This window comes from Rhinichthys klamathensis, unplaced genomic scaffold (genome assembly GCF_029890125.1).
Source record: "Rhinichthys klamathensis goyatoka isolate OS25496 unplaced genomic scaffold, OSU_Roscu_1.1 h1tg000477l_1, whole genome shotgun sequence".
NCBI lineage: Eukaryota > Metazoa > Chordata > Actinopteri > Cypriniformes > Leuciscidae > Rhinichthys > Rhinichthys klamathensis.
In genome coordinates this window covers 263,163-285,918 of record NW_026606965.1, presented here as the reverse complement: position 1 = coordinate 285,918, position 22,756 = coordinate 263,163, and the positions used below count along the sequence as shown (strand labels likewise).

Below are 22,756 nucleotides of genomic sequence, written 5' to 3'. Positions count from 1 at the left end.
AGCCTACCCTGTGAAAATGAATAGGCTAACGTTACACGTGAGCTATATGTTTAGGCTACACAACAATGTGTCTGTGCACTTTGTTGAAACATCAGGTGATAAATTAAGGGAATATTAGGTAGCCTATTTTTTAACAAAGTTTACTTTTATACACAGCAGGAAAGCAGTTTTGAATGTATAGGGGTGGGTGACCAGGTCATTATTTTTTTACTCGGAGAATGTTTAAAAAGCCAATGTCAGTACAGAGAAAACAGTACAGTCCTTTCTACACAAAATATAAATGAATAAATAATGCCCAATAACGGAGCATGTCACATTTGCTTTTCAGCCAATTTCGACAAACATTTTGAAATGATTTTTATTTATGTACGAATAGTTTTGAACAAATAGTAATAAACAATGAACAAAAAAGTTTTGAGAAAAAAATATTTTTGTTTGTATAAGATGAGGATCTCTTTTAGTAAACTGCACCGATTGGACCAACGAGGGATCCGTAGTTTAAAATACAGCAAGCATGGCGCTGCCCTAGTGCAGTTCAAATCTCTCAGCATGTTAGATAATAATATTGTTGCCAATTGTTCAGAAATGTGTCGTGTTTGAAATGTCAATATTTCGAAGATAATCGTTTTGTTAAACCATGGCTATTCAGTGCGTGTTATTTGGCGTAAAGCGTTGTCGCACATTTATTTCACCGTATCGACTGACAATGATTCAGTCTTTAAGAGCTTCCGTGTCTACAGCGACTCAGTTCGTTCAAATCAATGATATCACAAGCATTTTGAGTCCACTGCGTTCTCACGTGCGCGTGAAATCAGTCAGGAACGCATATACTTTCACCTCCACTGCCGTCGCAAAAGACGTGATTCTCTTTAAACATGACCGGACCCGTTTCTTCAGAATTTTGACCATTTTTTGTGGTGGTCAGTTTGTATTCTGGGCATATCTGGCTCACTTTGCTTTCACAAGTCTTCGAGACACAAGAAGAAATAGCGGTGAACCTGCAAAGATTAGAACTGAGTTAGGGGGGCTTTTCAGTTTTGATATGAACCTTGGTTCAAATGCCTGGAGGTATGGATTCACCCTTGGGTGCCTACTCATTGGTAAGCGCGTTAACTCTGCAATTTATCTGCATTTTAATGTATTCGAGCTGTATAAAATGTCTTTTTTTCTGTTGTCGTAGGTGGAGGAATTGTCGGAGTGGCAGTATTGTTCAGCCGTCGTTCTGTCAGTCGTGTGATTCTGCATAAGGGAGGTGGAAATGTGACAGTGTCGACACAGTCACCGCTGGGACCTCTCAGAGCTCACCATCTAACTGTGCCTTTGACTCAAGTGACCTGTCATGCACACAGACAGGAGTCACCTTCATTTATTCCTCTTAAAGTCAAAGGGTACAAGTTCTACTTTCTTTTGGACAAAGACGGGACACTGAATAATCCTAAACTATTTGATATTACTGTTGGGGCCTACAGACCTATATAATATGTCCTTTATACCCCTGTGTGCGTCTATAGTTCACTGTGGATGTGTCAAATCTGCTATTCATTTCGTTTCTTGTTGCCTTGGAGCACTGAAATTAGAAGAGGAATAAATTGTGTAACTTTACTGTCAATAATAAAACTTTTTATCTGGGATTTGGGCTGACTCTAATTTAAAAAAATAAGCTTAAACAGGCATATTCTATCTCTACCATCTGAGTTGTGTGACACATAGGCTTAGTCATATCCCTATTACAAGTCTGTTTCTGACTAGACAAAATTATACTTCTGTCTTTGCATTTATTTTCTCAGCAGCATTCATGTGTTGTGGAGCCCTAAAGGGACATGGTGATGGAAAAAATATGAGATAGGATTTCAATTTGATAAATAATTTTTCCTGCCATCTCATATTTTTATCTTCACCATGTCCATTTAGGAGCTCTGTGTTTCAGCATATGTGTTTCAGTTAATTAAATATATAAATATATACATACATATATATATATATATATATATATATATATATATCAGTAGTCAACATTTGAAGTGGATCAAACTTGTCCAAAGACAAGAATGGGTATTGTTCAAAATTCATGTATAACTTTGATGAAAGGTTTTGATCCACTTCAAATATTGACTGTATACACACACACACACACAGTACCGGTCAACAGTTTGGAAACATTACTATTTTTAATGTTTTTTTATTTATTTGGTCAAAAATACAGAAAAAAACCCGCAATATTGTGAAATATTACAATTTAAAATAATGGTTTTCTATTTTAATATACTTTAAATTATAAATTATCTCTGTGATGCAAAACTGAATTTTTAGCATCATTACTCCAGTCTTCAGTGTCTCATGAGTTTGCTGCCTAATTTTCTTTAACCTGTTGTTCTTTTTTTTAGGATTCTTTGATGAATAAAGTTAAAAAGAACATAATTTATTCAAAATAGATTTTTTTTCTAACAATATAAATCTTTACTTTACTTTCACTTTTTATGAATTTAACACATCCTTGTTGAATAAAAGTATTAATTTCTTTCAAAAAAAGAAAGAAAAAAATACTGACCCCAACCTTTTGAACGGTATATTGTTACAATTTTTTTTTATTTTAAATAAATGCCATTCTTTTTTTTAACTTTATATTCATCAAAGAATCCTAAAAAAAAGTACCACAGGTTATACAAAAAATATTAAGCAACACAACTCTTTCCAACATTGATAATAAATCAGCATATTAGAATGATTTCTGAAGGATCGTGTGACACTGAAGACTGGAGTAATGATGCTGAAAATTCAGCTTTGCATCACTAAATTATAAAGTACAACCTATTTAAATAGAAAACCGTTATTTTAAATTGTAATAATATTTCACAATATTACTGTTTTTCTGTATTTTTGATTTAAAAAATGCAGCCTTGATAAGCATAATGACTTTTTTCAAAAACATTTTTTGGAAATAATAATATTTATATTGACAAGACTACCTGACAGGCATGGTGGAAGAATACCTGACAGGCATGGTCAGAAGACAACAAAATGACTTTACACGTTGGTCACAACACACTGATTTTGGTAAAAAAAAAAAAAAAAATGATAACATAAATATTATAATTAACCTGACCGACGATGTCCCATACGCACACACGCACAAACCCAAATTAAATGAAATTCATATAGGCTTTTAAACACTTTAATTTCTTGGGTAATTTGTTGTTGAATGCAGTATAGCGACCGACCAGCCATGACACATAAAATGAGGCACATATCTGTTTGCTCATACCCAGTTCAGTGATTCATGAATGTCCTACCAGTTCTGTAACGGTTCCCTTATTCATACATTTCAAACCTACACGTCACCTATTGGCAAAATATGGCTGTAATTGAAATCCAACGTGTAGGGTGTGAGCTATATGGAAGCTTCTGGAGCTCTCAGACCACATGTTTTAAACTTCGCGACGTTTACTTGGTTTCCCAGTGAATATAATTTTAGTGACAGTTAGTTGGCGCTTTTGGCAAGAATGTAATGGCCATTAGAGGCACATTAGTAGCCACTGAGGAGAAAAGGCGGTAGATTGGAAACGATAGATGCTTCACTGATGGGGAGGAGAGATAGAGTGGGTGTGAGGAGGCGTTGAAACATTTTAAGAAAAGTTGCACGTGTTTTGGTTTATTTTTCATCATTCGCCCTGATGGATTTATCATAATTTTGTCATTTTTCTGCTATCGGATCTGTGCTACATTTCAATTAACGGGAGATGGGTTTAAACGAACTTAACAAATACAAATAATATGAACTTGCAGGATACTGGTCTGTTTTGATAATAATGAATCATAATGAAGGAAGAGAATCGTTTTATCGTATGCATGATTCCCAGATTCCTCCAGCATGGATGGACCCGGAGAACTCAACGGCTTTTCACACAAGTTCGGTAGGCTTTTTTTTTTATATATATATATTTTAGGATATTTAGCCTACTTGAATGTATTTTCAAATCAACTCAGTTAAATAAAAGGAATACCCTACCTCAGAGCTGACAATAGTTGTTTAATATGGTGAAGATGTTTTTTTCTTCTTTTATTAACAGTTTATTTTATTTATTTTGCAGAATCTCACCGAGGAGACATCTAGCCCAAGTCTTGATGTAATTACATCTAATCCAGATCTTCAGTGGCTTCTGCAGTCCTCTCTACTTTCCCAATCAGAGACCACATTGGGAACATTTTGTTCATTCATACCCAGCACCACCATGCCTAACTGCCCCTGTTTGCCACAGTGCTCCAGTCCTGACCAGTCCTATAACGGAGCAGTGGGGGACAGTGCTGTAGGACATACTAATAAGCATGTAAGTTACTAATATTTCTGATATTTTAAGAGTTTGGAATGCAGAAAATAGTGAAAGTGAACTTGAGAGGTTCCGGTAACTCATTCATTTATGGTAAAAGATAGAAATGACTCACACCTGAATCACAAAGGGGCATGAGGAGTGAGTCAGTGCTGTGGTATTTGAGCGGGAATCTTAAAGCGCAGACTCAGATGGATCACTTTGACATTGGTGCCAATGGATGAGTAACAGGAACAGCATATTTGGAATAGGGTAGAATTGCTGTGTTTATGCTTTCTTGTTATCAGCCATAAGATGGCAGCACCATCACTCTTTTAGACTTAAAGGGCTAGTTCACCCAAAACTGAAAATGTTCCCATAATTTACTCACCCTCAAGCCATCCTAGGTGTATATGACTTTCTTCTTTCATCCAAACACAATCAGATTTATATAAAAAAATATCCTGGCTCTTCCAAGCTTTATAATGGGAGTGAATGGTACCATTTTTTAAGCCCAAAACAGCGCATCCATCCATCATAAAAGTAATCCATACGGCTCCAGGGGGTTAATAAATAAGCTTAGACGCGGTTCAAACAAACAGGGCTGGGCAACAAACTCAAGCTCCAGCATTTCTCTTTAAAAATACTCGTTTTCGACTTCTAATTTGTGACCGTTGTTTTGTTAAGCTCTATCCTCTGTGCTTCTGCTTTCATCAATACGTCATACGTCGGGTTAGAGGTCACTCTGCTAACTACTCATGTACGGCCGTTACCGGTTGCCAGTGATTATAGTTTCTAAAGTTTTAAATATGAATATTTTTCTTACACAAACGCATCGCTTCACTTCAGGAGGCATTTATTAACCCCCTGGAGCCTTTTGTATTACTTTTATGATGGATGGATGCTGGACTTAAAAAAAATGCTACCATTCACTCCCATTATAAAGCTTGGGAGAGCCAGGATATTTTTTGATATAACCCCGATTGTGTTTGGCTGAAAGAAGAACGTCATATACACCTAGGATGTCTTGAGGGGGAGTAAATAATGGGATAATTTTCATTTTTGGGTGAACTATCCCTTGAAGCTTAATGGTTCTTAAATGAAATTAGTCTTAAGACGGCCTTTTTTTATAGATGTCCTCTGAGGAACTTGACAGGATAAGGATCCGCAGGGAAAGGAACAGAGTAGCAGCTGCCAGATGTCGGGATCGCCGTCGGATACTTATAGACACATTACAGAATGTGAGATGGGTTATTATTTGTGGTATAAACTATCCTACACAGACTCCTAGCTGTATATCCTGAGCTTGTGCTTTTTCTTTCAGGAGACGGATCATTTGGAACACGTGAAGACACAACTGGAAGAAGAGATCGCTGCACTTGAAAGGGAGAGAGAAAGACTAGAGTTGGTTTTTGAGGCACATATGCCCATCTGCAAGTTAAATGACCCAAACCCAGAATAAACACTGATGCTGGTCATGTTTAGTGCTGAGTCTGCTGGTTCAGATCAGCTGTGTATTTTATAACGTAATAGGCTTATTTGTTAAAGAAAGCGAAATGTTAAATATATTTCAGTGATACAGGTACCTTGAGAATCATTATCTTGCATGCAGATTTGTTTTACTTGTTTTTGTAATAAACCACAACTTCAAATGGTGTTTCTGTCAAATCTTTTTCTACCATGTGTGTAGGGGTGGAATTTGGCTGAGCGTAAGCTCCATAAATTGTATATTTATTTATTTATTTAGCTAATATGTACTGTTCAAAAGTACAGTAAAAACAGTAATTTTGTGAAATATCACAATTTAAAATAACTGTTTTCTATTTTGATATATATTAAAATGTCATTTATTCCTGTGATGGGATTCTTTGATTAATAAAAAATTCAAAAGACTAGCTTTTATTTGACATTGAATTTTTGTAACAATACAAGTCTTTACTGCCCGTCCTTGTTTCTTTATTTTCTAACCCGAAACTTTTTGAATGATATTGTTATTAACAGTCAAAATAAGACTAAATCATATAATTTTTCCAAAAGCAACTGAACCTCCACTAGTTTTGCCACACATAATTACTTTGGAGATGTGCAGATTTAGTCAATTATTTACATTAAAGATCATTTAATTACACAAAAATGCCTCAATGCATGTTTCCCTAGGCTGTTGCAAGTTTAGCTATTGCTGAATAAAGTATTAGTCAGAAACATTACACAAGTGCAAAATGTTATACCAGGACATTTTGTTCAGCTGTTTTTACAATTATGTGCTTTGTTTATTCGTTAGCAGCAGGTGGCAGTCACACATATTATCCCATCAGACCGAACGACGGAGGGCAATGTCTATGGTGAATGTAGTTCAGCTGGAGTCAAACCACCAGAACAGGATTCACACGACTGTCACTGTGAGTTCTCCTGCCAGTTACATGTACCACAGCAGAAGTTAGTCAGTGCTCATGTGCTATTATTTGTTTGTATTCCTGCATAAAGCGCATAGATAGATCTGCACGTCCGTGTTTGTAGTTGTAACTGCGGAATAAGTTCATAGCTCGCAGATGGCCTGGTTCTACAGAGCGATGCACTTTTTGCAGTATTTTAACATCTGCTAACAGCGTCTTTATTGACTGACCTTTCATTACAAAACAAAAATAACACGATAAGTTTAAATCATCAGTTTGACGTCAATTTTCTTTGAATAAACAGGTTACAGTGGTCATGTATTATTTTATATTTGTATAAATATAAGCATACAACAATTAATACAACAAACTGTTTAGCAAATAATAAACTAAGCTTATTTCCATCTGTTTTTAAATCCACATGGACTGTCAACTATAGATGCCAACTAACAAACAACATTGTTGTTACCAGTCAAAATGTTATGTTTGTCAAAGCAGTTATGACCGCTATATCAATTATTTTAATACATTATTTTAAATATTTTATTTATTTCATCTTGCTTTTTAAGAAAATGTCTATGGAGTTAGATGTGTTTGTTGGGAATACCACTGTCCTGGATGAAGATGTGTACCAACTGTGGTTGGATGGACACACAGAATGAGACAGTTGTCATAAGCATTTTTTCGTTTAACATTTCAGGTGATGATATACTCTTCATCTTGGTAAATAGTCAGAGATGCACTGCAGTACAAATGCAGATGGAAGCAGGAGCCTTGCTGGTGTGTGAAGCCAATGCAGACGTTTTGCACAGCGACACCATGGACCAGTTCAGGACATTCCAGATGTGTGAGCAGCTCCTACAATCCCCTTCCAAAGTGGCCAATCACATTCTTTTCCAGATCCCTCCTCACCGTCAAACCATGCTTATTGAGAGGTCTGTGGTCCTAATAGAGTTTGCATCCATTTTCTATAATATTAACAAAGAAGTTTTAATTGTTAGCTAGGGCATCATCTGTGTTTTGTTGAGGTTTTTGTTTCTTGACACACTATGAGTTTGATAGTGTGTTTGCCAGGGAGGTGCTCGATAAGAAACTCTCCTAAGGGACCAGAAAAGACTTGGACAACATCAGTTGAAAGACTGGGATTGCACACAAGAGCTGTTGTCGACAGGTGCTGCAGACACTCTGGCTTCTTGTATTTTTGAATGCCTCACTAGGAAAGGATGAATATTGCATGATTTGCAATGCTATTTTACAGAAATTATTTTGTCAGTGTACAATAATATGTGTCTGTTCACAGAGCTTTGTATGTGAATGCCGAGGCTTTTTAGGTCAGGTAGAATCCTGGATCTATGACCCAGTTAGTTTGCTGGCTTCCATGGCTGCAATACACTGTGTTTTCTGGCAAACCGGGGGTTTAAATACTTTTGGGTAAATTGGCAGTGGGCGGGATCACACAGACCAAAACAAAAACATTCAGACATGGGACGCACATTTCAAAGAAGAATAACTGGCTGTAGCATTGTTTTTGCATTTGAACTTTGTATGTTTTCTTAAATATCTGCAAATATATTATGGTATTTTAATGCTTTAGAACAGTCAAAAAAATTACATACAGCACCTTTAACCAAGGGCGTAGATTTGGTTTGAACATTGGGGGGGTTGAAGTTTGGGTATGCCTCCTGATATTGTGATCATGGTATAAATAATGTGGGGGTTGTAATGCATAGATTTAAATATTGGGGGGGGTTATATCCCCCCCATCCCCCCCACAAATTACGCCCCTGCCTTTAACTAATGTTAACAGAGATTAATAAATCCTGTAACAAAAATATTGCTTACTGTAGCAGGTTAATGTTAGTCAATGCATTAACTAATGTTAAATAATGAGACCTAAATGTAAATTATTACTATTTTAACCCCTTGTTGTTACCCTTTTCTCATTTTGACAATTTCAAGTGTGTTTAAAGTGGTGGAAGAGCTAAAAAGCCCTCTAGTGGAGAACATATAACATGACTTTCTCATGTCTGATGTTCTAGCAGTGAGACTTTCACACATGAGGCCAAATGAAGCATTTACAGTATATTCTCTACCATTCCCTTACAAGTGTTAAAGAGCAGCTGTTCCACCTATTGAAATTGTTACCATTTCAAACTTTCCAATACCAAGGATGTAAATGTGAGCCAAAACAACATATTTCTTACCTGTTCTTGTTATAAAGATGAAGATGCTTCTGTGATTTAATACAACCAGCTTCACCAGTGAAAGCTTTTGGAGTTATATTTGAAAGCAATCGTAAACCTGGCCAAACCTAGGATACACACAGGCATATCTTAAAACTGATGTTTCTGTTCTGTTCATCCTCTTACTGTTTTGCTTGGTTTTTCTGCTCCATTAATTGTTCTCTTCATATGCTCTTTTCTGTTCCCTATACTTGCTTTTCACACTCTCCCCTGTCCTCTCACTGCAGGGACTATACCGCCATTGTGTTCTTTGCTAAAAGTCGTTTGAGACAGGGTACTACAGTACTGGTCTTTCCAGGACTTTACCTTTTGCGCTGGTCACCTCATCAGCTACTGGACTGTGGGGGCAGTTGGTAAGATGTTTGTCTTTAAGAGACAGTTCACTGACAGCTCAGACTGTCTGTACTTACTAATTTGCACTGCAAAACTGTTTTGCACTAAACCAAGTAGAATGCATTTCAAAGAGAAGTAGGTACTATGAAATCAAGCTTGTATAAAAACAACAAATATGCACTACAGAAACACTACAGCAGCAACTTCTACCATTTGCATGGTATTCCACCAATCAGATCATCTTTGGTGACTGGCGATGAGTGTCTTTGTGTAGCACGCAATGGTGAGAGGCAGAGTAAAATGTAAGCAAGCAGGGAGGTGACAGTGCAAAAATTGTTCAGCCTATGGCCACTAATTGTAACTATTTGGAAAATCCATAATGAGAAATGTTATAGTAATGAAGCAAAATTAATTGGAAAGAAAAGGCATTACAGGTGTATGCATTCTCATGTAGGGCCTATGTATATACTGAAACACCTAGTTTTAGACCACAATAATTGTTTTATTATGGTTTAGGGCTTCGTTTTGTGGCCAATACCGCATCATTTCGTCTTGTGAATGACAGATAGCCTGCAATACAAGTCTCTTACAGTGGCCAGAGGGATTTTGAGCCATTGCTCTTCCAGAACCGCAGCCCGGTTACTATGTGATGCTGGTGGAGGAAAATATTCTCTGATTCGCTCCTCCAAAAGTGGAGCCCAAAGCCCAAAGTGGCTTAATAATATGTAGATCTGGTGACTGTGCAGGCCATGGGAGATGTTCAACTTCACTTTTATGTTCATCAAATCATTCTGTCACAAGTCTTGCTGTGTGTATCAGTGCATTATCATGCTGATTTCCCTCAGGGTACAATGTTTGAACCATATAGGTGCACATGGTCCTCCAGAATGGTTTGGTAGTACTTGGCCATAAAGTACAGTAGAGAATGCCATGATATTACAGCTCAAACATCACTGATCCACCGCCGTGCTTCACTCTGGGCAACAACAGTCCGGGTGTTAAGCCTCTTCTGGGCTTCTTCACACCGTAACTCCCACTGATGTGGGAAAGACAGTGAAGGTGGACTCATCAGAGAACAATACATGTTTCACATTGTCCACAGCCCAAGATTTGCACTCTTGGCATTTATGAAACACATTTGGCATTTGCACGAGTGACCAAAGGTTTGGCTATAGCAGCGTCAGGCTGAATATTGTCTCTGTGGAGCTCCCGACAAACAGCTTTGGTGGGCAGTTGTGGTTTGATGGATACAATCCGATTTAGCAGTCGGACATCCCTTTTAGGCCAGTGTTGAATAAGTTAAAAAAGTAATTAATTACTAGCTACTAATGACATCTTCAACAGTGTAATTTGATTATTGTACTAATTACTCTCTAAAAAGTATTGGATTGCTTATTACTAATTACTTTCTAAATCCCATATCAACCTCGACCAGTTGAACAATACAAGGATAGACATGAAACTGCCCTTTAATTCTTTCAAATAATAAATAATATAAAATTGCATAAATTATTCTTGAATTGGCCAAAGTATTTAAAGGGAGAAAGCTACATTAACAACAGTGTAACATTAGATGTTAAATTTTGATGTTAAATCCACTATTATTTCATATAGAATTGTTATATACTGTTATTTCCTGTAATTAAATTACAGAAAAATTAAGAGTAATCTTTTATTTTACTTTTTCAAAGGAAAAGTAATTCAATTACAGTAATTAATTACTTATGCAGGAATGTAAAATTAGTGAAGATTGGCCACTAGTCCGTGCATATATGCGCGAAACCTCCAACACTATATTGGCCAGTGTTTCAGTTTCATTGTCCAACCCCTATATATATAGTTGTATGTTTATATAAAATTTGTTTTATTTATTAATTTGTTTTATGATGGATAACGTGGATGAACATTAGAATTTGTCAAGAGCTCTAGTTAACATTGCTTCAAAACTGACACACACACCAAAGATGTCCGGGATCTGTTCATTGACCTTGTGGAGAAGGTAATGCACTGACACTGTAGATAAACTGCACGCCATGAGGTGATATTTGTCCCCGAATAGTCCCAGGTTGAATGTGACAGAATGATTTTCGTTTCTCCTCGCAGTTCATTGAACCGTGCCGGTCAGATAAATGGACAATCAGAGACCTGCTTCAGACACGCTTCAGGCTTTCAGGTTAGTATACACGTGCATTTATGTGTGTTTGTGATCACTTTATCATATACAAACATTTGTTAAAAATACAACGTTTTTTTCCACAGGCATCAAGTCATATGGGACAGATACATGGGTGTCATCAAAAGCTGTATCCTGAAAATGTACCATAACTTTTCATTGCTTCCAGTTAGCGTGATCAAATCTTTGCTAAATTTTACTACCTCAGATCCCTCTGTATATCAAAGTATTCTTGTACAATAGATTTAACTTGGGTAAAATAAATCTGCCTTAATTGCTGGTTTTAAAAGTGGTCATTAGGATAGTCCTGTTACTTATTATTTGGGTAATAGTAGCTACCTGTTTGTGTGCCCAGCGGGTGTGGGTCATCAGCAGGGGGTCTGGTCAGCTCTGGAGTGGATGGATGAGGAGACACTTTTACTACCTTATAAAAGGCCAGAGCTGGGACAGCTGTCACCCCTTACAAATGGTCATGGAAATTTCCTTTGGATATCTGCAGAACTTTCCCTGGCACTCCTGCTGTTTCTGAAAGTAGGCTACCTCTGTTGTTTCCATCAAAGCCATTGTCTTATGGTTCTTAATTCTTTGTGTAATGAAGACGCACAATGTTCCTGGCACCGGGTTGTGTGTTACAGTCAAATCAGGAGGCCTTGCCTCCTTTTTTGCCCTGTTAATTTGTGTCTGCATTCCTTTTTGACATCCCCCAGTAAATATCCAGCAGCGTCAGACACAAGCGAGCTTGACCAGGATGAAAGTTAACCAGGTAAAGTGTATTAAAATGGGAAGTAATTAAGGCCTATGAAATACACAGGATTTGCCTAATAAAACCCAGGTGGATTGTTTTGCAAGCGGACAAAACATAATAGATTTGGGATTTGTTCTGGAAACCAGGAATTTGAATCCTTGGGGGGGAAAAAAGGCAGGAGGGTGAAGGGTGGCAGAGATGCAGGGGCCGTACTGGAGTGGGTGGAGGGGAAGAAGTGGGCCGTCCTTAGCTCCTTTCAATAGCAATGCACCTTTCCTCACATTCAAAATACACCGCTATCACGGCCTGGGTCCTCTCTGTGGTCAAAAACATGCCGCTATATGCTGAGGGACAGAGAAATCCATAGACATAGAGACAGACAACACAACTTCTGCCGGACAGATCAAGTAAAGTGAGTTTCAAACCATCTGTATTTGACTCCTGTGCATTTGCAATGTTTAAAGTTGAGTATAGAAGTAAGTAATCTAAGTGAGAAAGCATTCATGAGAAAATGCATTTATCATTCCAGGACTTTACAGCTCATTGTTTCCTTGCAACTACTACAATGAAATGTTTAATAATGAAATGAGTGACAGGAAATTATTCAATGCTTTACCAGATGTGACAGAATTCTTTAGTTTGAATTATAGTTGAGGATTGCAGACCAGGCTGGTGGCTTATTTTTGGACGGATCTGAGTGCATGGAATTGCCTATGTAGTCATATCCTGCAGAGTTCAGACACTGGCCATGTTACTGCCTCTTATAGGCAGGCCAACTCCACTGTTCCAGAACAAACAGTAAAGCAAGTCCCTAGAAATCAAAGGAAAGTCAAGTCAGTTTATTTATAGAGCACAAATACAAACAAGTAATGTACAAGATGGTTTAATGTTTCTAATGGTTAATATAAGTAAGTACCCAAAGGTTAAAAAAAAAACTCAAAGCTACAGAGAAAGATCATCTTTAATCCTGAAACAGGAGTGTAGGCAGATGTAGTTTGTCAGATTTGAGAGTTTTAAAGGGATAAGGAAGGCTGAAGTTAGAGATATAATATGGAGAAGCTATAAAAACAAATAATAAAGCCTTATAATAAATTCTTTATTGTAGTGTAACAAGTTTAGGGAGGCCAGAACAGTTGAGAGGCTGTCCATTTTGGACAATGAAGTCCTGTGTTAAGTGTTAAAAAGGTAGTAACGTAATTGTTTCCTCAAAAAGCTATATCTACCCGTTTTAAACCTTTTATTAGTTTTGCTGATATAAATAAATATGTTTAGGTTGATTCTGTGATTAAATATTATATTTGACTTGATTAAAACCAGTTAATGTTACCATTATTTTTGTGTACAGTATAGTCAGGATGAGATGAACGCATGAATAACTGTCTCCAGATCATTGAATGTGAGGAATGGAAATCTGTCATGCAATATCTGATTATATGCACCGACTTGTCTTGTTTCCAAGAACAGCCTAGTTATCAACATCAAAATCATAAACTTGCATTTGTAACCTGCAGTATCACATGTGCCATGGAGTAATATTTGTTCAAGACTTTGTTATATTTATGTAAACCTAATCTCACTTGGATAAAAAAAAAATGTTATGCTGGTCAAGCTGCTGGACAATGATATTGTAAACACTTGCAATAAGGTTCATTTTGTTAGCTATCATGAACTCACAAAGAACAGTACTCTTACAGCATTTATTAATCTAGAATAATGCTCATTTCTACGCATGCTAATACATTTTAAAATATCACCTTGTATAAATTAACAATAGTAATGCATTGGATGAATATGAATGAAAGTATTATATGATCATATGTAAATTAACATGAACCTAGATCAGTGTTATTTTAGCATCCTTTTGATACTATTATAATTTGTATATGGCTTTTTTTCATTTTAATTTTAAAGTTTGTCATTTTTAATGTCTATACAGAGTAGTGTTGATATTGTACTGTAAGTGTAAATCAAGCTAATTAACAATCCTAATGATGACACACACCAGTATCCAAAACGAAACATGTGGAGGTGATCAGCAATGCTGGCCTTTTCAACAGGGCACTTTCACTGCTTCCAAATGTGTATGTTTGTCCTCTCCCTGTTAACACATTTATTAGCAATTACCTTTGTTCTTCTTTTTTTACAAGGGTTCACCCCCACCTGTCTGTCTGCCCCCTCCTTATATTACCAGAGGAGACGAACAGACCTCCTTGCACATCTGTTCTCTCTCTTATCGGGCCTCTTTGGAGTGAGAGTGTGCCTTTACGACATCTATACATTTGTTCATCCATCCAGCTGTGAGTGTGGCGGTGTGAGTGTCCTGTACCCTGTAACTATGAAGGCCACATATGTGCTACTTTGTGTGGGTCTGCTTGTTCTTCCTGCTACAATCTGTCAGTCTCCTGCTGAACGTGACTCTTACACTGTAAGTAATTTGACAATTTCTCCATGTTCCTTCTATCGTCCTCCTCATGCTTGAAGATGTAAATGTCTATCTGCCTTCCTACATAACTCCCCATTTAGTGTGGTATTGTATGCTGTCAGACATCAGTTTGCATTAGAAGTCATGTTCCTGTCAATGAAAGTGTTTGAATGAGACTGCTAATGATTAAAGATAACACATAATAAAGTGTGTTTTCTCTGCCAGGAGTGTACAGATGGCTATGAGTGGGACGTGCAGACTCAACTCTGTCGAGGTGGGTGGAAGGTCATGTGCCAGAGAAAGAGAGAGAGATGATGAGAAAGTGATGCATTTCTCTTCTAATTATCTTGTTGGTTAAATGTCACATGCACAATCCGTCTGTCCTGCCCCTGCGTCTGGCTGCATATTTGAATGTTAAAATACACTATGTCCCGATCAGACGCAACGCGATAAAATGCAGGCGATCATAACAAGCTGTACTCAGATGTAGGCCCATAACTGTGCAGGGTGACCCCACACACTTCAAAATCACATTGGTCCAAAATCCTGCTTCATATAAATGCACAGCTAAATTATGTCATTTATGTAAATTATGTAATGCTTTTTGAGGTTAAAATACTTTCTATCCTTCCTACCCTAATATGCCAGATACAACATATCTTAACAGGGTTGCCTCAAAAAAGAAACAAATAATAAAGTCATTTCATCTGAGATTTTGTCCCAACTTGCCATGATTACGACATCAACATCATTTAGTAGGTTCCTATTTCTGTGAGTCATTGTGAAATCTTATTGGTCCAAATCCCACTTCACCGTTAAATATCCTGACATACAAATCAGAGATGTTCCAAGGGAGAGACTTTGATACAAAAAAACATTTGATACAAATGACCAAAATAAAGTTGTTAACTTCACATTTTTATGATTTTATTTGGTAAATTTCATATGCACAAAGACATTTCTAAGGTCTTTATGGTGGTTTTTTAATGTTTGACTCTCTTAAAAAGGGATACGGTACTTCACCCAAAAACAAATATTATGTCATTATTTACTCTCCCTTATGTCGTCCATAACCAGTATGACTTTCTCTCTTCTGCGGAACACAAAAGAAGATACTTATTTGAAATTCCAGAGAAGAAAGAAAGTAATTTTGGTTTGGAACATGTAAATGATGGCAAAATGTTCATTTTTGGGTAAACTATTCGTGTAAGAAACAAACAAAAAAAATCTTAATATAGTAATATATTTCAGTTGCTAAAGATTTAAAAGGAATTCAAACCTCTGTATATATACATATGATATTTATTTTACATGTCTAGCATTGAATAAAAAATAAATGATTTTTTTTTTAAAGGACATTCAAATGACTTCTCAGGTGAGAAACCTAAATCATTTTCTCTATTTTGCTTAGACATAAACGAGTGTGACACTATTCAGAAGGCATGTCAAGGAGAGATGAAATGCTTCAATCACTATGGTGGGTACCTGTGCCTTCCTCGCTCTGCCCATGTGGTCACCGCACCTGAGTCCTCCAGCCAATCAGAGCCCAGTATGCCTGTGGAGACTAACGAGGCCTTTAACCCCTGTCCCGTAGGCTACAGGGCCCAAGGAGAAACCTGTGAGGGTGAGTTATTTAAAGGCAGATGTAGGAAATCCTATTCATATGGCTTTAGATTGAATATGTCTATCAGTGTGGTGTACAGAAGCTCTTCATCATTTAGAGGATTGTGTGTGTGTACTGGACAGACATTGATGAGTGTGAATTGGACATGCATGACTGCCAGCCCAGCCAGCAGTGCATCAACACCGTGGGCACCTACACCTGTCAGTGCCCTGACGGCTACAGCAAGATTGGCATAGAGTGTGTTGGTGAGAGGAGAAATGATCTGTCTTAACGTCTGTCTTTAAAATATGGATGTATCTTTAATGGCCATTTTCACAGAGAGAAACTGAAATAAATTCATGATTTATAGTAAATCTGCAGTCAAGAATCATCATGGCCAATTTAATTTGTATAGGATTAGGCTTCTATTCTACAGTCTACAGTGTCTTCTTCTCTCTTCTGTTAGATATTGATGAGTGCAGGTACAGGTACTGTCAGCATCGCTGCGTGAATGTGCCAGGATCTTTCTCTTGTGAATGTGAGCCTGGATTCCAGCTGGCAGGAAACAACCGATCCTGTGTTGGTAAGTCCTTAAACCAGATACTGTACATATTCCAAAAAAAAAAAACATTTTCTACGCACTCACATTATTAGTTTGACAGGTTAATCAAAATGCCTTTTTAAACAGAATAGTGTAATAAAGAAAAAATTCTGTCACTGTTTCCAACTTCTTTCCTCCATGGAACAAAATGTTTTCCAAATTAATGGGCATGGGGGCTCCATAAAGGACAGAAAAGTACCATAAAATAAATAAAGTGATTCATACGATTTGTGTATGTGCACTCACACTATATGATAGCCCTGTTTGAGGTAAATGCCATGTTTGATGTCAATGAAGATCTGTTATTTGAGAATCAATCATTAATGTCCATTATTTAACTTTAATGAACATTAATGAGATGTACATATTACTGCTTTTTGGCACTTTCATTATGTTTTTTTGCCCTTTTTGGAGATCCAAAATAAAAATGGAAATGATCATGGCAACATATGTTTTTTCCAATACTTTAACTCAAATGAAAATTATTTAACCAATTTCAACTTCATTTAAGATTCAAATAAATGTAAGTATTATTTATTATGAGCCAAAAAAAGAGTTGAAAGACTTTTAGTTGAGTATACAGTTGTTAAAAAAATGTAAAGCAGCAACGTATCTCTTGGTTCTTAGTTTTTTACAGTGCAGCACCTGTTCACTTTTGTTGTGTGGAAAATTGCAGAATGAACATACTTCAGAATTACTTCTTTTGTCTTCCATGGAAGAAAGTTATACAGGTTTGGAATGACATTATGGTACTAGCAAACTCAAAATGTTCCCCTAACATTAGCATATGTGTCCTGGGTTGTTTTTTTCTCTCTCTCTCTCTCTATAGGTTCTTTTTTTTTTTTTTTACCAAAAACTTTTCAAGAGCGTTGCGTGAATGTTGTGACAGCCTAAATAGAACCTACACAAAATGTTTTCTACTAATTATTTTTATGTTTTATTTTTATAACCCTAAACTAACCTTCCCAGAACATTGCAGATGCTTTTTGTGTGAAAACCTAATACACATTTATATAAGTATAAATTATTACTTTTTTATGTGCAAACTATACCTTTAATGCTTTCTATTCAGAAACGTTATTTAGTACAGAACTTCTAACATCTCTGTTCTTTGTTGTCAGATGTAAATGAGTGTGAGATGGGAGCACCTTGTCAGCAAAGGTGTTACAACAGTTATGGCACATTCCTGTGTCGCTGTGATCAGGGCTATGACCTGGGACCTGATGGATACTCGTGCAATGGTTAGTGCACAAAACATTATCTTAATAGTTTTTGACCAATTGATCATGGACTGAATGTGACTGGTTTTCTTTCTCTACTCCCAGATATTGATGAGTGCAGCTATTCCAGTTTCCTTTGCCAGTTTCAGTGTATGAATGAGCCTGGAAGATTTTCCTGTGTTTGTCCAGACGGTTACGAGCTACTTGGAACACGACTCTGCCAAGGTAAAAGTCCCCATATTTAAAGCTGCAGTCCGTAGCTTTTTTTTTTGTTAAAAATTATCCAAAATACATTTTTGAAAAAATACATAACCAGCCAGTGTTCCAAACTATCTGCTTGACTTAGCTCGATGCAAAACGGTAAGCTTGTAATGTTTTTAATTCCAGTGGTCCTGGTGGATTTCCGCGGGAGATTTGTGCATGTCTTTGCGTCATTACGTCACATCTGTACACATAAAGAAGAAGTCTCGGCTAGTATATTATATATACTATATTGCGTGTGAGGATGCTGGAGGTGGAGATTTATAGCCTTTTCTCACAGCACTTGATATAATTAAACTTATTAATTTGATGGCGGATCCAGAAAGGTTTAAACGACAGTCACCAGTGACAACTGGAGACTCACCCGGTGTAAAATGCAAAAGACTTCGTTCGGACTTCAGAGTGAAAAAAACAGACTGCAACCGGACTCGTGCGAAAACAAGGATACATATCGGAAGGACATCACATGTACAGTCACGCAATGCTGACGTTGTTTACATTAACAATTTGAGAACAAAGTATAATTTGCACGGTTTTACGTGATATGATAAGCGATTGTTAGATTTAATCAGCGCGTTTTACTACAATGTCAGAACCAGAACAATAGTGGATGTTACTTACTTGTTCAGATGACATTTTCCGGTGAAAATTCTTATGTTGGTCATACTTCCAAAAAGAATAATCTGTGATTCTGAATGCCAGTATCCACACCGGCACAGTGACTGACAGCCTAACAGTCTCCTCAAACATTGTGTTCATCCGCGCTGTGCCGTGTCCAAGTACAACTCACGTAAAGTTGATAATTCCGCGAATAACTGCAATTGCAGATTTCAAACAGAGATGGCGACAAAGAGGAAAAACTGCGGACTGCAGCTTTAAAGAGGCCATATTATGCTTTTACAAAGTCTTGATTTTTGGGGTGGTTTACTAGAATAGGGTTTCATGCTTGAATGTAAAAAAAAACACACATTATTTTTCACATATTTTATGTTGTTGCAGCACATCTCTTCACAGTCTGTCTGTAACGCTCAGGGGTGAGTTTCCCAAAAGCATCGTTGGCCAACTATGATCGCAATTTCCATTAACTCTATTGGTAACGACGGAACTTGCGACCATATTTGGCTTTGGGAAACGCACCCCTGTTTAGTTCCTACTGTGAAGCCCTTCAAAAAGTGCAATGAGCTCTGATTGGTCTGCTGGACCAGTATGTTGTGATTTGAGCATATTTTGGAAATGTCACGTGACTCACACCCCTTACCCATAACCGCAAGTTTCAACAGACTATTAACTAACTCAACCAGGCCTCACCCCTGATATGCTTACTGATATAGAGAATAACTCCCATTGGAATGACTGTGCTTTGTAACTTTGCAGACCTTTTTCATGCTCAAAAAGCAACATTACACACTAAAGAAAGTTGAAAATGTAAAAAAAAGCATAATAGGTCCTCTTTAAACAAAATTTCTTTTTAACACTTATGTTCCTCCAAATACCCTTATAGCACTAAATGACTCTTACATTCCCCTTGGTTTCAGCTTGTCATAATAATTCTGTGTGTAGATGTGAATGAGTGTGAGACAGGCACTCATCTGTGTGGGGAGAGACAGGTCTGTGTGAACATCCATGGAGGGCATCAGTGTTTGGACTCCAACCACTGCCAGGACCCCTACGTCCAGGTCTCAGAGAAGTGAGTCATTTTTAGAGACAACATTTAACTGAATCAGTCATGTTTTGGCACTTTTCAGTATTTAATAGGGGTGTAACAATACATTGATATGATCATCGATATGCAACTGAATCAAATCGAATCGTAATCGTATTGCTGAATTTTTTGAGGTATCGGCAAATATCGTATCGTTGGCTATGAGAATCGATATCATATCGTATCGTGATGAACCATCCGATTTAACACCTTTCTCCATTTTTTCCTTTTCATTTTTTGTCACTTTCTTTCTGTCCAGTCGTTGTATATGTCCAGTGGTGAAGCCAGAGTGTCGTGACATGCCTTTCTCCATTGTGCATCGATACATGAGCATCACCTCTGAACGCTCGGTTCCCTCAGACATCTTCCAGATCCAGGCCACCAGCGTCTATCCTGGAGCCAACAACTCCTTCCGCATTCGTTCTGGAGACGAAAATGGAGAATTCTACATACGGGTTAGTACGAGACGCAATGCCTTTTATAGATCAGTTTCAAAACTTTAGTTACATAATGTGTGATTTAGTACAGACTGATAAAAATAGCTCTATTTTGCTTTTTTAATTATTATATTACGCTACTGTTCAAAAGTTTGGGGTTAGTAAAATGTGAATATTTTTGAAAGAAGTCTCTTATGTTCACCAGGGCTGCACTTATTTGATAAAAAATAATAAAAATCAGTAATATTTTGAAATATCATTACAAATTAAAATAACAGATTTGTATTTTAATATGTAATTTATTCCTGTGATGGCAAAGCTGAATTTTCAGCATCATTACTCCAGTCTTCTGTTTCACATGATCCTTCAGAAATCACTCTAATATCCTTATTTGCTGCTTAACAAACATTACTTATTATGATCAATATTTAAAACAGTTGTGCTGCTTAATATTTCTGTGGAAACTGTGAAGACAATTTTGTTGATTATCAATATTTTTTTTTTTTTTATTATTCTTTGATGAATAGAAAGCTTAGTAGAACAGCATTTATTTAATGCATTCTTGCCGAATAAATGTTACTTTAAAAAAAATCGCACTGGCCCCAATCTTTTGAATTATATTATATAAAATAAAGATTTTTTTTATTTTATTATAATAACATTTTATTATGTTATTAATACATGATCATTGTCACATATTTGTTTATACTGATTAGTGACCTAATAGTGTAGAATCTTAAATATTTTGTCTTATTGTTTCATCTCTTGTCCCCAGCAAATCAACAACATCGGTGCCATGTTGGTTTTGGCCCGAGCAGTGACTGGACCGAAGGAGTACGTCCTCGATTTGGAGATGGTGTCTGTCAATCCTCTCATGAACTACCAGACCAGCTCTGTTCTTCGTCTCTCCGTTTATGTTGGGCCTCATGCTTTCTGAGGAGAGAGAAAAGGAGGGATATACAGAGACAAAATACTGAATGATTAATTCAGTCTATTTTTGCTTTCATGTGTTAAGAATTGGGAACACAATTCCAGAATTCTCCAGCTAATAATGTGAAGTCGTCTTTTTTTGTGGCTGACTTTGGCCTGTGACTGCGGGCCTATTCCGGGAAGTGCTAAAGCATCTGAACATTCATTCCTCTCACTTTGTCACTGTGGACTCATTCTCACACATACATAGCATACAAGTACACACACACACCATAAACACACACATCATAAACACTGCACACACATATCAGCTCCAAATATTTCAGAAAGATAGATTCTTATTAGTACCAAGTTTTGCTAATAAAATCCCTCAAAGCATATTTACAGTATATTTATATCTAACCTACATACAACACATATTCCAAAGTACCTTTGTATTTACATATATCTAGTGTAATACTGTATTATCTCAGAAAACACTAACAAACTAAAGACAAGTACAGGTCTCTCTGGGCCTTGAATGAAACATGAGAACACATTTCTTTGTAAAATAATTTGTGAAACCATTCTTAAGTATATTGCTCCATTTTGTCTAATGCGTATTGAATTCACTTCTGCTTGTGTTTGCTCAATTAGACTCCTTAATGATACAAAAATCTTTTTTTGTTTTGTTTTATTATATTTTTTGCATAATTTGTTAAAGTAAAAAGTAAATAAATGTAAAAAAAAAAATAGTCTTAATCCTCCCTTCATATCTTTGTTGTTTTATAATCTTTTCCTTTCTTGTCTGTATAGGCGGAAAATATCACATTTTTTGTACAATAATTTCAGTTTAATTTCTCCTGATTTGAAGTGTTGAAGGTAAGTAAATGAAATGTATTACTCAGGTGTCTCCACATGGTGACAGTGTAACACTGGTGAACACATAATGCGTTTTACCTTTTTGCTATTAGCTGATTATTAAAATCCATCATTACAGTCACTTTTAAGGGGAAAAGTTCACAAATGTGTTGCCAAAAATAAATGTCACATGTTATAGGTCTACTGTACTTCAAAACTACTGTATCTAATATTTTCATTCTGAAAATACTATGTATTTACTACAAGATTTGAAGTTGTTCTGTAGTTTCGGAACAAATTTACTGTAGGCCTGCCCTACATCATAGACAAAAAGACAGAACAGCTGAAGAAGTTAATGGACAAAAAAGTAACAATGACTGTATGAAAACTGATACCTTTAAATGCTAATTAGAGTGTAAAAGGCTTGTGTTTTTGCAGGCCATTCATTAACATAATTTCATCAATGGACTGCTCATCTCACACTGGTTGTGGAACAATGGAAAAACGAGTAGGAAGTTCTATTTGAGTCAGCGTCTGATTAATTACTGT

The 22,756-nt window shown here is 36.7% G+C and overlaps 4 protein-coding genes across 4 annotated transcripts; all 4 read left to right on the top strand.

Moving 5' to 3' along the window:
* The first annotated feature begins 498 nt into the window (after positions 1 to 498).
* tmem223 (transmembrane protein 223) lies at positions 499 to 1,631 on the top strand. The gene is made up of 2 exons (XM_056237072.1): positions 499 to 1,100; positions 1,181 to 1,631. The coding sequence occupies exons 1-2, from the start codon at positions 638 to 640 to the stop codon at positions 1,477 to 1,479; spliced, it is 762 nt and encodes a 253-aa protein (XP_056093047.1). The 5' UTR covers positions 499 to 637; the 3' UTR covers positions 1,480 to 1,631.
* A 1,604-nt stretch (positions 1,632 to 3,235) lies between these two features.
* Positions 3,236 to 5,890, top strand: fosl1b (FOS like 1, AP-1 transcription factor subunit b). Its single transcript, XM_056237094.1, has 4 exons — positions 3,236 to 3,911; positions 4,089 to 4,325; positions 5,438 to 5,545; positions 5,629 to 5,890. The coding sequence occupies exons 1-4, from the start codon at positions 3,807 to 3,809 to the stop codon at positions 5,764 to 5,766; spliced, it is 588 nt and encodes a 195-aa protein (XP_056093069.1). The 5' UTR covers positions 3,236 to 3,806; the 3' UTR covers positions 5,767 to 5,890.
* Positions 5,891 to 7,257: 1,367 nt separating this feature from the next.
* LOC130072113 (acidic fibroblast growth factor intracellular-binding protein B-like) lies at positions 7,258 to 12,454 on the top strand. The gene is given in 8 exon segments (XM_056237062.1): positions 7,258 to 7,366; positions 7,446 to 7,634; positions 7,744 to 7,885; positions 8,657 to 8,737; positions 9,165 to 9,215; positions 9,217 to 9,293; positions 12,154 to 12,209; positions 12,338 to 12,454. Coding segments are annotated over 8 exon segments (810 nt in total). The 5' UTR covers positions 7,258 to 7,269.
* A 40-nt stretch (positions 12,455 to 12,494) lies between these two features.
* fibpb (fibroblast growth factor (acidic) intracellular binding protein b) lies at positions 12,495 to 21,413 on the top strand. The gene is made up of 11 exons (XM_056237115.1): positions 12,495 to 12,603; positions 14,339 to 14,616; positions 14,839 to 14,887; positions 16,025 to 16,237; positions 16,360 to 16,482; positions 16,683 to 16,799; positions 17,939 to 18,058; positions 18,143 to 18,262; positions 19,859 to 19,985; positions 20,260 to 20,455; positions 21,213 to 21,413. Exons 2-11 carry the CDS (start codon positions 14,527 to 14,529, stop codon positions 21,372 to 21,374), a joined length of 1,317 nt encoding a protein of 438 aa, XP_056093090.1. The 5' UTR covers positions 12,495 to 12,603; positions 14,339 to 14,526; the 3' UTR covers positions 21,375 to 21,413.
* Positions 21,414 to 22,756: the final 1,343 nt, after the last annotated feature.